The sequence below is a fragment of the Pan troglodytes genome, chromosome X, assembly GCF_028858775.2.
Source record: "Pan troglodytes isolate AG18354 chromosome X, NHGRI_mPanTro3-v2.0_pri, whole genome shotgun sequence".
NCBI lineage: Eukaryota > Metazoa > Chordata > Mammalia > Primates > Hominidae > Pan > Pan troglodytes.
Window position 1 is genome coordinate 14,338,213 of NC_072421.2, and position 12,834 is coordinate 14,351,046.

At 38.4% G+C, this 12,834-nt stretch overlaps 2 protein-coding genes across 22 annotated transcripts in view; one reads left to right on the plus strand and one right to left on the minus strand.

The window, feature by feature from the left end:
- Positions 1-12,366, plus strand: part of OFD1 (OFD1 centriole and centriolar satellite protein) — a 69,955-nt gene extending 57,589 nt beyond the window's left edge. For 7 of the 15 annotated variants that reach the window (XM_024353238.2, XM_003953935.5, XM_016942792.4 and 4 more), the window contains 6 exons: positions 572-672; positions 1,970-2,080; positions 5,347-5,504; positions 6,278-6,448; positions 6,942-7,009; positions 7,294-7,452. In XM_024353238.2, coding sequence (XP_024209006.2) covers positions 572-672; positions 1,970-2,080; positions 5,347-5,504; positions 6,278-6,448; positions 6,942-7,009; positions 7,294-7,336 — 652 coding nt within the window. In that variant the 3' untranslated portion in view covers positions 7,337-7,452. Of the gene's footprint in view, positions 1-571; positions 673-1,969; positions 2,081-5,346; positions 5,505-6,277; positions 6,449-6,941; positions 7,010-7,293; positions 7,453-7,909; positions 8,119-12,188 lie in introns of those variants that run through there. The other 8 variants (XM_054676272.2, XM_063804784.1, XM_063804785.1 and 5 more) reach the window with 6 other exon arrangements.
- Positions 9,166-12,834, minus strand: part of GPM6B (glycoprotein M6B) — a 167,785-nt gene continuing 164,116 nt past the window's right edge. For 4 of the 7 annotated variants that reach the window (XM_009438782.3, XM_009438780.3, XM_009438781.4 and 1 more), the window contains one exon: positions 9,166-11,255. In XM_009438782.3, coding sequence (XP_009437057.1) covers positions 11,106-11,255 — 150 coding nt within the window. In that variant the 3' untranslated portion in view covers positions 9,166-11,105. Of the gene's footprint in view, positions 12,830-12,834 lie in introns of all 7 variants that reach the window. The other 3 variants (XM_009438783.4, XM_003317350.6, XM_003317352.6) reach the window with 1 other exon arrangement.

Consider the following 12,834-nt stretch of genomic DNA (forward strand, 5'->3'; position numbering starts at 1 on the left):
GCTATGATTTGAGTCATGAGCAGACTCCTACCCATACCTGGGCCCCACAGCAGAGGGAACTGACTCCTTAGCTCCAGGCTCGATCCCGGGCATCTGCATGTTAATGTAGTTCTCTGCCACATGGGCCTGTCATAGTCCTAAAGCTTTTTTTTTTTTTGTGATAAGCCAAAAGGAAGGATAAGACACACACATATGCTGAGTTAGGGCGCTTTGCTCACTCAAGGTTGTGGTGTTGCATCTTCATCTGGTTCATGCTGATAGTGTGCAGAATTTTTTTTCAGAAATGTTTTATGGTTATTTCCTAGGAATAGCATTCAGAGTACAACATTATTCTTTATTAACAACTGTAGTACCTACTTCACAGCATGAAATAGTTACAAGGAGTAACTGATTAAACAGGTATTAATTGCTGAGAACAATGCCTAGTGGTGGTGGTGAGGTGGAGCTATTTACAAGACAGAGAAAGGGAATTTTGTAGAGCCTTTTCTTGAGTCACAAAAGGCTTTTTGTCACCTTGTACTCTTTGGTTTTCCATTATTGAAACTTCACGAGTTTTATCCTTCCAATCTAGTCTTTATCGAAGACAAACTGAACTTCAAGACAAAAGTGAATTTTCAGATGTGGACAAGCTAGCTTTTAAGGATAATGAGGAGTTTGAATCATCTTTTGAATGTAAGTTCAAATATAAATACCAGTTTTTATATGTTGAAAATCTAGAAAGCTTAGTTTTGGTGAAACGTATCCATTGGTTTAAAAAGAAAAGCAGTTACAAATTGGGTCATTATTTTGTGATACAACCACAAGTACAGATGTATCACCTCATTTTTCTACCATGATGATTTTCATGTGTGTGTTTACTTTTTAAAAACTTCAGTATGACTAATAATTTCAGAGTTTGAGCTAAGCTTATAAATGAACTATTAACTTATCAGATGTTAAATAAGTGATTTTTCTTTATTTTTTCCTTTGATGGAATACAAGAATGTTTATTTTTATTTTTTTGAGATGGAGTCTCTCTCTATTGCCCAGGCTGGAGTACAGTGGTCCGATCTTGGCTCACTGCAATCTCCCTCCTCCTCCCAGGTCCAAGCGATTCATCTGCCTCAGCCTCCTGAGTAGCTGGGACCGACCACAGGTGCATGCCATCACACCCAGCTAGTTTTTTTGTATTTTTAGTAGAGATGGGGTTTCACCATATTGGCCAGGCTGGTCTTGAGCTCCTGACCTCAAGTGATCCGCCTGCATCGGCCTCCCAAAGTGCTGGGATAACAGGCATGAGCCACTGCGCCCGGCCTAAGGATGTTATTTTTTAAATGTACTGATTCAGTTGATTGCCTCAGATTTAGAAAACCTCATTTTTAGTAAAAGAATAGAGATAAAAGAATATTAAGAGTCCAGAAACTGGTGTCCTGGCTATGGCCCTGCCTTAGACTGTCTTACTTTGTAGCCACTTTGTAAGTGTAAAATAAGCATGTAGAGCCTATCATCTCTAAGGTTCTTTCCAGCTTGAGAAATCTTTATATTTGCATATAAGCTATTGGTTAGCCTTGTAAACTTCATCTTCAAATCTGAAAGTGTTAATATTTTGAACAGTTAAATGAGAGGGCTTGGTAAATTTTGTGAATATTTGTTAAAGTCTTTGTGTTAAATCATTGATATTTTAATAGAATTCAAATGATGATCAGCAAGCCAATTGAATTCTTCACTGTCACTGGGTTGATTTTCCTGTTGGGTAACGAATCTAATTTTGTAAACAAAGTTAATTCTTTCAACTACGAGAACACTCTGACAAGCAAATATGTTGCCAAGTGGTTATGTTGGGAACTTCATAGAATCCTGTTAGGAAAGGGCACACCCAGTTACTTTGGCTTCAGTTCCCGTGCTCCAGTCAGTTGCCCCCACACTGCACTGCCCTTCTTTGTCTTGGTGTTATTATTAAGGACTCATGGGACAATTGTGCCTCATGCAGCTGCAGGGAACGTGCCAAGGCAGTTGGAAATGGGCGGGCTTTCTCCTGCCGGGGATATGTCTCATGTGGACGCTGCTGCAGCTGCTGTGCCCCTCTCATATCAGCACCCAAGTAAGTTCTTTTTTTGAACTAACAGTCAGCAGGGTCGCATACTAAATACCAGTCCGTGTGCTCTGTGAATTATTTCATGTATCACTGAAGTCATCTTGTAGGTGTAAATTAGTCAGAATCTTGGGTTGGGGGTTATAGGTGTCATTATATTGTTAATGACATTTCTGAAGTAATTCCCATGTGAACATGTAAAGACAGTGCTGAGAAAGGACACGTTGGAAGGAAAGGCTTCTCATTTAGGCTTCCCAGGCCAGTTGCTTAAAAAGTGTTTTCATTTACTCTTCAGTGCCTGGCATAGTAGTTGGACTTTTCCCCAAGACTCTTCTGCAAAAACTGTTCCTTGGGAACCTTAAAGTTTGGGAAATCACAGTGAAAAACTGAAATAATAATTAACTCCCAGCATATATCTTTAATATGATTGTAACATTTAAATATTATTTATTTTTCTATCTACTTGTTTCCTTTGTGTCTTAAGAAATTAGGACAGAAAAACTTCGTATTTCAATCTTTGGAAAAGCTGTGACACCGAGTTAGCGTAGCACTGGAGGAAAACTGGCCATCAGACTTCTCTTCTCTGGCCCACTTCCTCTTTTTCCTCTTCTCCTCCAGATTACCCACTTCCCTCCCTGCGGGTGGAGGGAGATGGGAAGAGAGCCGTGGGAGCTTTGTGCTTTGTTCCAGGGCTCAGCCAACAGCCAGGTCCTTTTCTTCTTGGACCAAGTGTTTAATCCTCAAATCTGAAAGGAATTTTCTCAAGTAAAGCCACCTCTTAGTCCCTCCCAAACATTGGAAAAACATCATACCCAAAACCCCTGTTAGCAGTTTCTTGGTTTTAGTCATGGTGCCCAGGAACATATAAAATAACTGAAAGAGGCAAGAGATTTTGAGAGGGTTGATGTTGCTGATTCCAGAGTAAATCTGCTTTGGAAAGCATTCAGTGAGACATGATCTAGAAGCCTTGTCTCTGCTGGGCACTTTGCTCAGCGCTGAGCATATAGCTCAAGCCCTCGCCTTCCTGGATTTCTAGCAGGGGAGGCAGATGGTCAGCAGGCCATCACCCAGGACCGCAGCAGGGAGGGGCTGCAGCAGCTGAGTAGGGGCCGTGGCCACAAGAGGGAGTGTCTACAGGCACTCATTTGGCACAGACCTGAGCGAGGGAATACAAATAACGTGATAGGATAAGGGAAATCAACTGAGTAACTAGGTGTTCTGCCGCTGAGATGGAACATAGATTATAATATTTGCTTTAAAAATTATTAAGCAGCATGGCGAGTGACATTTTGGTTATTGAGAAATTGTTATATTTGTCATTTCATCTCTTCATCTGGGCACAAAGGGAATTCAAAAAGGGTGAAATTTGGTGTCTCGGAGGTGCCCCGTGGACATGCTTCCTTCCTTTCCCCTTGTGTCCAAGAGATTTCTGTATACCACCCTGCAGCTACAAAATATACACCAGAGTAGAGAAGCAGCTCACTTTTCCTCTTTATTTTGTAATTGGTGCTTAAACAACATTCCTATTTTGAGATTACTATTCCATATAAGAAAGCGATCTTGTTTAGGAGTAACTATTTTTTCTTCTCTAGCAAGGAGGAAGTTGCATTTCTGCCTGTGGAAATGATCAGCTGTCTCCTCTGGTATTTTAATTTCATGAGAAGGATTCAGAAGAGATGGGGGAGAGAGAGAAGAAACTGTGTTGCTTCTCTCCTATTAGTAAAACTCAGTTCCTGCTGATCACTTTAGAACAAGGCACAGCAAAAAGGTTCAAAGTCCTCTGCTGAACCTATGAATTTTTCTACTTATTAGCATTGCTTGGGTTGAAAAAAAAAATGTAGGTTATGGGTCAGAGCCAGAAGAGAAAGGTCAGCATAATTGTCTCTGGGATTGGGGTCTAATTAAAACTTTTGAGATATAGGGACCTGTGCCAAGATGCAGAGGGAACAGACAAGTAATTAAAGTATGGGCCTTGCCTGGAAGGAATAGAAGTGGAAGAAACAAGTACATGTAGTTTTTGACAGATCAGGTACAAGATATCCTGCAAGTAAGATGCTGGAGTGGTTAGTTGTCACTTCAGGAATAAGGAGGAGGTGGCATTTCAGTTGGGTCTTGAATAGCATTTCAGACTTTGTGAGAGCAAGGGAGTGCTACAGGCTGAGGAGACAGTGAAGGTGAATGTCAAGCAAGGAAGATAGAGCCACGGCCAGGCCCCAGTGAGTGGGTTGGTACAGATGAAATATTTCTCGTACAAAGTTGGTGGTGATGTAGGAAATCAATCTGGGAAGAAAAGGGCAGGTTGTCAGAGCCCAGACTACCGTGGCGTAGGACTCTTAGCGGAGATGCTGCACAGCAGATCCACATCTTCCCCTCAGGAAATGCCTGGTGCAGATGACCACAGGTTGTTGGAAGGCAGAGACTGGCTTCAGGAAGAGCCTTGACTGGGCTGTTTCAGTAGTCCAGGGAGATGGTGAGAAGGGCCCCTGTTGCAGCCACAGGACAGGGAGTGTGAACCTGCAAACGCTGGTGGCTGAGTGGATAGAGGGTAGAAAGAGCATGATCGAAGGACCGGGATGATCATGCCCGGGATGAAGCTAGTGCCGTGGGGTTTCCACATGCGGATGGCAAGGAACTATCAGAAATGTGGACGCGAGGCTAGGGAGAGAGACCAGGAGTAGAGGAAAAGATAGGGAAAGGATCCATATACAAGTGATCGCTAAAACCCCAGGAAGGGCTGCCGTCAGTTTGGAGGAAGTGGGGAATGAACAGTGAGATGGCTGGAATGGCAGGGGGAGGGCAGTGGTGTGATTTCTGTTCTGTTTTGTTGGGGTAGGACAGACTTGAGCATCTTGATGGGAGTAAGACTTCTAAAACTACTGTGTACAGAAATAGGGATTAATGGCTCAGTCTGGGTCCTAAAGATAGCGGAGGGATTATAATCAAAGGCAGAGGCAGAAATGCAGGTTTGCCTTGGAAAGGAGGGAGGAGATCTGTGAAGAGGATGAGAACATGTGACATGGAAGGAGGACAGTTGGAGTTGGTTATGGTGAGGGTGACGTATTTGTCTCAGTCAAGTGAAGTAGGGTACAGTTCAAGGAGTGGGGTCGGGAGCTTGAAGTCAGTGAAAATGAAATAGTGACTTGAAGCAGGTCACAGAGTCAACTAAAAGCCAAGCAGAGTCTCCGTGGGTCTTGGCAAGGGCTCCTGCAGACTGGTCCTGCATTCATTTGAATAATCTGATACTGGAAGCTACTCTTTATTTTCTGTCCTATTAGGTGTAGATCAGAAACAAATTGAAGAACAAAAGGAAGAAGAAAAAATACGGGAACAGCAAGTGAAAGAACGAAGGCAGAGAGAAGAAAGAAGGCAGAGTAACCTACAAGAAGTTTTAGAAAGGGAACGAAGAGAACTGGAAAAACTGTATCAGGAAAGGGTAATAAGTATGACTTGATTCTCTGAACTGGTTGCTCCATTGTACACCTTTCGTAAGTACATTGAGCTCAGGGAGGGGAGTCAATTGGTGTACAAAGTCAGAGGTGCGGCAGGTGCCTTAAAAGGCATCCCTGTCCTCTCCTTGTCTTAAAAGCAGTGGGAAAGGCTGCACAGAATGTGAAGCTTAGGAGTTTTGTAGTAAAGGATAGTTTTTGAAGGTAATTTTTGTACATTCTCATCTGATCCTTAAAACAAGCCTGTAAAAAAGGTAGACTGTGCTTTGCTGCAGAACTTTGCTTTGAAAACAGGGTTTAAAGAAGAGACTGTCAGTGCCAGCTAGCTGGGACTAGAACCCAAGGGAGGAGGAGATGGCTGCCAGTTCACAGTTGCTTCCAGGGGCACACACTCCCTCCCTCCTTTCTCTATTTCTCTTCTTGCCTTCTGTGTCCCAATTCTAGTCCTAGCAGATGGATTACTCTGTCCACTTAACACACCTGCTAAGTCTTGCTTGAATTACTCTAACATATGAATGTTCCTTGGACTCTTGGTTAATTCAAGTCCAAAGCACAGGACACTTGCCAATTAATACCTTCCTTCATTGAGATGACATATTTGTCTTCCTTTGATGATAGCAATGACTTCAATTTTAAAAATTAGTCCTCTGGCATACAGGCTGTACTTGGAGGATCGGGATTAATATTAGTGCATTTTTAAAACACTTAAAAGTTTTACAAATGTATTTGTGTATTTTCTGTTTTGGTGCCTGTTTTATAGAAGATGATTGAAGAATCACTGAAGATTAAAATAAAAAAGGAATTAGAAATGGAAAATGAATTAGAAATGAGTAATCAAGAAATAAAAGACAAATCTGCTCACAGTGAAAATCCTTTAGAGAAATACATGAAAATCATCCAGCAGGAGCAAGACCAGGAGTCGGCAGATAAGGTGCCAGTGCCATGGGCAGGGCAATCTGTGGGTGGGGGACATCCAGGGCTTCCATGGCTTAACTTCTTGGGACGGGAATCCGTCTTCTCCATTGAAGACAAAAAGGTGAAAAGTATAGAAAATCCAAAGTTCAAATGGAACCTTGAGTCTTTTAAATATACTATTCTTTTGACAAAAATTCATAGCTTTTTTGCTTAAGGTAAAAGATTTAAGAGATTTTAATTTGTAAAAGTTGGGGTGGCTCATTAAGAAAGAAAAGATCTATCAAATGCATTAATACTGACATTAATATTTTATGTAGGCCTGAAGTATTATGGGTGTTAAATGCATACCCTATAGTTTATTTTGATGTGCTTGCTAAATTTCATGTTTAAAAGTCACCTCTTTTTTAGACTTTTAAATTACATATATATTTCAAAAATGGTTCTTAAAGTATTTCATAAAATTAATGCATATCTAATTTCAAAATTTTCCACCCTCTCCATGTAATCAGAGCTCAAAAAAGATGGTCCAAGAAGGCTCCCTAGTGGACATGCTGCAATCTAGTGACAAAGTCGAAAGGTACCTGTTTTCCCTACACACTTTCATACACAAACTGTTAATTGCTCATTTTGTCAGCCAAGAGAAACAGTTAGATGTTTGAGATTGCCTGTAAGAAGTTATTGAATCAGTCAAAATTAGTGACTATAAAAACAATTGAGTTTTTTGACTTGTGAAATTGATCCTGATATAAATTGTAAACTAGGGCAGAAACCCCCCAGGGAAGGAATTGAGAACATTATGAAGATAGCAAATAAACTTGACACAAATTTTTACATTTTAATTTTTATCTTTCCCTAATTTAGTTTAACAGGCTTTTCTCATGAAGAACTAGACGACTCTTGGTAACCATGTTTGCTGCCCAGCTTCTAACTTACATACCGTGAGAAGTTACATAACATTTACTCCTTTGTAAATGTTTCCCTATCATCAGACAAAACTCAATAAAAATGTGTGTAATCCAATGTGGGTTTTTTCCATAATTAATTTTGATACCATAGTGTGTGAACCAAGAATAATCGAGTCACGTGAAACCTCTTCTCCAGTCATAGTATTTCTCATTCATTATAATAAAAGTAACTGGCTTTTAACCTCCTTATTTTTGTCTTAAATTTATAAATGAGTATAACCTATCTTATTGCTCAACTGCAGGCCTACATTTTGGAAGTTTAAGCTGTGTTCTTTTCTCTCCAAAGTTGGGCTGCCACCTGTAAAACAGGAGGTCATTTTTCCTAGCACACTCCTGTTTTGTCCCTGAACATAAAAACAGATTTTTCTAGGCATTAGAAATAGTAAGAAAGATACTGCCTCTGGTCTTTACTTCTGATGTCTGTGGTTTGAATGTATGTGTCCCTCCAAAATTCATATGTTGGAATTTAAACCCCCCAGTGTGATAGAATTAAGAGGTGGCACCTTTTGCAGGTGACTAAGAGTGGGATTAGTGACCTTATAAAAGGGCTCAATGGAACTAGCTAGGCCCTTTTGCCCTTCCACCATTTGAAGACACTGCATTGATCCCCGCTGGAGAACACAGCAACAAGGCACCATCTTGGAAGCAGAGACCGGGCCTTCACCAGACATCGAACCTGCCAGTGCCTTCCTTGATCTTCGACTTCCCAGCCTCTAAAACTGTAAGAAATACATTTCTGGTCTTTGTAAGTTACCCAGTCTAAGGTATTTTGCTATAGCAGCAGGAACAGACTGAGATAGCATCTTTATTATGGAACCTTTGGTCCTCATACTTAATGAATGGGCTTCAAGTATTTCGTTTGTTTTTAAATGAATGGGCTCCTTCCCTATAATTGACTTCATTTTCATCTCTTAAAAAATCAAGTTTTACAAGGCAGAACTGGAAAAAAATCTCTACTGAACCCTCTAAAGGGTCCTAGGTTTTGTGGCAGGATCACTATGGATAATTAAGAGGCTGCTTGTGATTTTATCTAACCATTATTTACAGTTTTCCTCTGGTGACTCATGTGACTTAAATAATTGCACAAAATGCTACTTAAACAGAAGATACTAAGTAGTGTGACAAATAGCACACTAATTGAGCCTCCTGATTGTTCTGCCATGCATGAAGGAAGGGTGATGATCTAGAGTCAGCACCTCATTTAGGAATGGCCATGTGTCAATAGTGACAAAGACTGGGCCTCACTAAGAAAGGTCAGACGCAGAGAATCCAAATGCATAATCATGTTGAGAGATAAGAGTTTAAACAGATTATAAAATAAAATCCTAAGTAACATATTTAGCTCGGCTACTCTAGAGAGTCAACTGTTAGAACTAGGTTTTTTTGTATTCCAGAGTAAATCTTTCAATAGACTTTTGTACCTTTGGTTTGAAAAATAACTACACACATGCCCTTATTTTGTTTCTGCTTTGCCCAAGTTTAAGCTTTGTTGATCCTATAGGTAGATGGCATTTATTTGTTGAAAAACTAGTCAGAAAAATTTACTTTATAGAGAACTACAGACGTGCTAGTGGCACTTTTATGCCCAATACAGCCCAGTGGATTATTTAATATTTTCTTTGAAGAGATTTTTGCCAGAAATAAAACAATTGGCACTCACAGATTTGATTTCCATACCAATGTGAAATCTTGACTCTGCACATTATTCAAAAGTGAAACCATACTGAGAACAAAGAAAGATAGGATTTATGTATGGTAAAAAGGCAAGTGAATGAAGCTATAATTTTATTTCGTTACTCTTAGTACATCCACAACTATTTCCACCTAAATAGATCTTTAAAATAAGCATACACAAGTATTGACTATTATCTACAAATATTTATTGTAACACTTGAATAGAACTACAGGAAGCCCTTGGCACTGATAGAAAATATTGATTCACTGTTAGGTTACAAAAATTTATACATAGCAAAATTTAATGCTCTTTACATAAAAAATATTAGACTACTTAAACAAAACTTTCAAAAATTCCTGGTAATAGCTACCAGAATTAGAAAAGTAAAATTAGGCTTTAGACACTGCCTCTTCTAGAACACTGGACTCTGACAGCACCTCCACTGCTGGAAAGAATAGTTAAATCTGTCATGCAACAGGAAAACAAAACACTAAGCTATTTTGGAACAACTGTTCTACACAGAAGAGAGCTTCTCTTAATTAAAAAAAAAAAAAAAATCCCAAATAGGCATTTTTAGGCATTAACCAAAAAAGAGAATCCAAATGAAATATTATACTTGATGTTCAATTTTAATAGCATCTTGATAAAGGTATGCTTCCTTTCATTTGAATACATTTCTGCACATGTATATGTTATAAAATCCAGGAAACAGCCAAACCACAAGTTAACTCTTAACAATGAATATACATAGTTAACCCTATAGTAAGCAGCCCCTTTGAAAAGCACTGATGCACCCAACAGTTATATGGATCATTTCATAAAGAACAACACAAAGTTTACCATCACTAATACCCAGTACCTACAGTCACTTAATGTTCTGGAACACAATAATGTAAAAGGCAATTTTCTTTTGAAAATGGCTTAAACTCAAGCAGTTTTCTTGCTGAACATCAAACTTTATTATTCCAGGAAACTAAGATATAGATAAGAAAAAAATGAAATACCAACCCTAATTTAAATTACTTAAGTATTCAAGTCTATAAAAGTAGGAGGTTAGAGGTCTGTGGTCAATTTGCAATTAGGTTTTAGATAGTTGGTATGAAACTGTAAACTTAGTATCCAGACCACTGAAAAATGGTTTAGAATGGTGGTCATTTTAATAAGGTAACACTTCTTAATTAAGAAAAACATTTATGGAACAAAATTCTGTGAAAGATATTTGGGTCTCTAGTGATGATATAAATTCTTAGAAATTTAAAGCAAATACTCATTAAGGCAAAGCTGACATTTCTCAAGAATAATGAAAATTGGATCAGTATTTTGTTAAAATGAAATCTGTTATAAAATTGCTTCTGGAAAGCTTGTCAATGAGTCCAGCATCCAGATTCTTTAATAGTAGGGTCAGCAGAATTGTAGCTAATTTTAGCATTATTGAAAAATATATTTCTGATTGGCTCAGGAAATTAATGGGTCCTGGACTTGGGAGGGAAAAGCTAATTTGAGAAATCAATCATAAGAATCACATTATCTTTGATCCAAAGTTTAATAAATGTCAGCTGTCAGAAATGGAACTTTACATCAATTCCATTTTATTTCCTATGTAGATAACACTTGAGGACAGATGGCATATATGTGAATTTACGGTCTTATCCCTTGATGCTGGCATGTCACAGGTCCTTATTAAGGAGTCACAGGTCCCTATTAAGGAGTGTGACATATTCCATTGAGTGTCTTGGTAGAATTGCCCTAGCAATAAATGTGAACATGCCACAAATTCCCAAAGTATGAACGATCATTTTGTCAAAGTGTTGCCTTTTAAAATGGCTAACATGAAACCTCCAATATTTGTTCTAAAGAAAAAGATTTACCCACTGGAAGGTTTTCCTAGAGATACATCCCAGCAGCTTGAGACAGACAGTGAAGTGTTTGTACATCTACATTAGTTTGGTGGGATACACATCTGTACTGCAGAGCAGCTGTCTGATGATTTGTCAGAGCTGTAAATACGTCGGCCGAAACACTCTGGCAAACATTTATGTGTAAGAATTGAGTTGTTCTTTTGACCGAGACTGGATATCTTGCAGTTCCTGTTCTTCCTTTGCTTTGATATCCTGGTAAGCCTGCATTTTGCTCGCATCCTTTAAGTAAGCCCAGTTAGAAGACAGTATCATGAGGAAGTGGATCTGGAAGAGAAGGGTGAGCATGATGGCTAGTGAGCATGTGAGAAGGCAAAGCGAGGCGCTAGTTAGATTAGACGGACTTGACTTTAAAGGGACGAAGGTTAATTCAGTATTAATACTCGCTCTACTAGCAGAGCTGTCAGATCCTGAAAGCATGCTCTACTAGTTGGCTTCGCATTAAAAGGCTGAAGAAAAGTTAGTATACAAACATAGTGAACTGGAAAAAAATGGCCAAAGGTATTGTTAAGAAAAAGCAAAAATGAAATACGAGAGGGTGCTTTTTTTTTTTTTTAATACCATTTTGAGAGTAATTTTAAAGACTAATGCGAAAGTTTGGGAGCACATTGTATATTTGAAATAAGTGTAGTGTGTGCAAAGACCATTTTCTACCTGTGGATAAAAAATCAATTCCCCCAAAGGCCTAAAAGCATGAACAATGTTTATTTTGGGTAAATAATTAAACTACATATTTAACATGGAAAAAACTAAATGAATGTCAAAACCAAAATTAAGAACTATAAGCAAAGCATGCAGTCTCTGTTAACAAAATTTAGTTGTGAAACTACTTTTCATTTTGTAAATGCCATTATTTCATTTCATAAAATGTAAAAATCCTCAGTATCATTCTTTACACCTGATGCGGCAAACACTTCTTTCCTATTTTCCTCGTATTTCCTGCAAAATAAATCTACATCTCAAGTTCCTTATAGTTCATACTTCCTTCTCAACATATTTGAGACCTTCAGGTCCAGGCCTATTTTCTCTTCCCATTAAAATCTTACATGCAGCTTGAGAACTAGCTATGAGGAAACAGTTATTACTTACCAAAACACACAATTTAAGGTTACCAATTTTGTGGGCTCTAACAGAATGATTGTGTTGTACCAAAAAAAAAACTACCCACATATAAATCCTTTTTTTTTTTTTTTTTTTCAGAGAACTGGGTGACCTTTTTCTTCAAATTTTCATCTGGCTTATTTGAGGGTCATTTGGTAGTGAAGCATGTGATCATAAAAAAATTGTTTTAAATTTAGAACATATTTGCAAAGTATTTTCCAGAAGGTGTGACAAAACAAAATCCAGATTAAAACGGTTCTCTTCCATTTCATCTTCAGCACTTGTTTTCATTTTCATCATTGAAACTGGTTATCAGGCAATCAAAAATAACAGAAAATGTAAGTATTCCAAAGTGTTAATAATTCATTTAAAGATACTGCTCTCTAATGTTTAAGTATGAGAACATTATTTTAAAAAGGATGCTCACCACTGTCAGTAAATAACTGAATCCTTTTCAAAATGTGGAAATAGCCAGATCTCATTATTGTGTAATTCATGTACAGTAAGTCATCTTATTAATCTACCATGCAAGGTGAGTTTACTAAAGCTATTTACAAATTACTGTAACAAAATTGCAGAAACCTAGACTCTGCTTTAGTCTGGAGTGTCAGTGATATTTCATGCTACAGAGCATAGCTCTCTAAAACTCCTTATGCAATTTAGAATTTAGTGCAGCAATCTTCCCGACTCTTAAACTTCAAAACCGCATAGTTATATGTAGTAGCCATCATGTAGATCAGCTGGT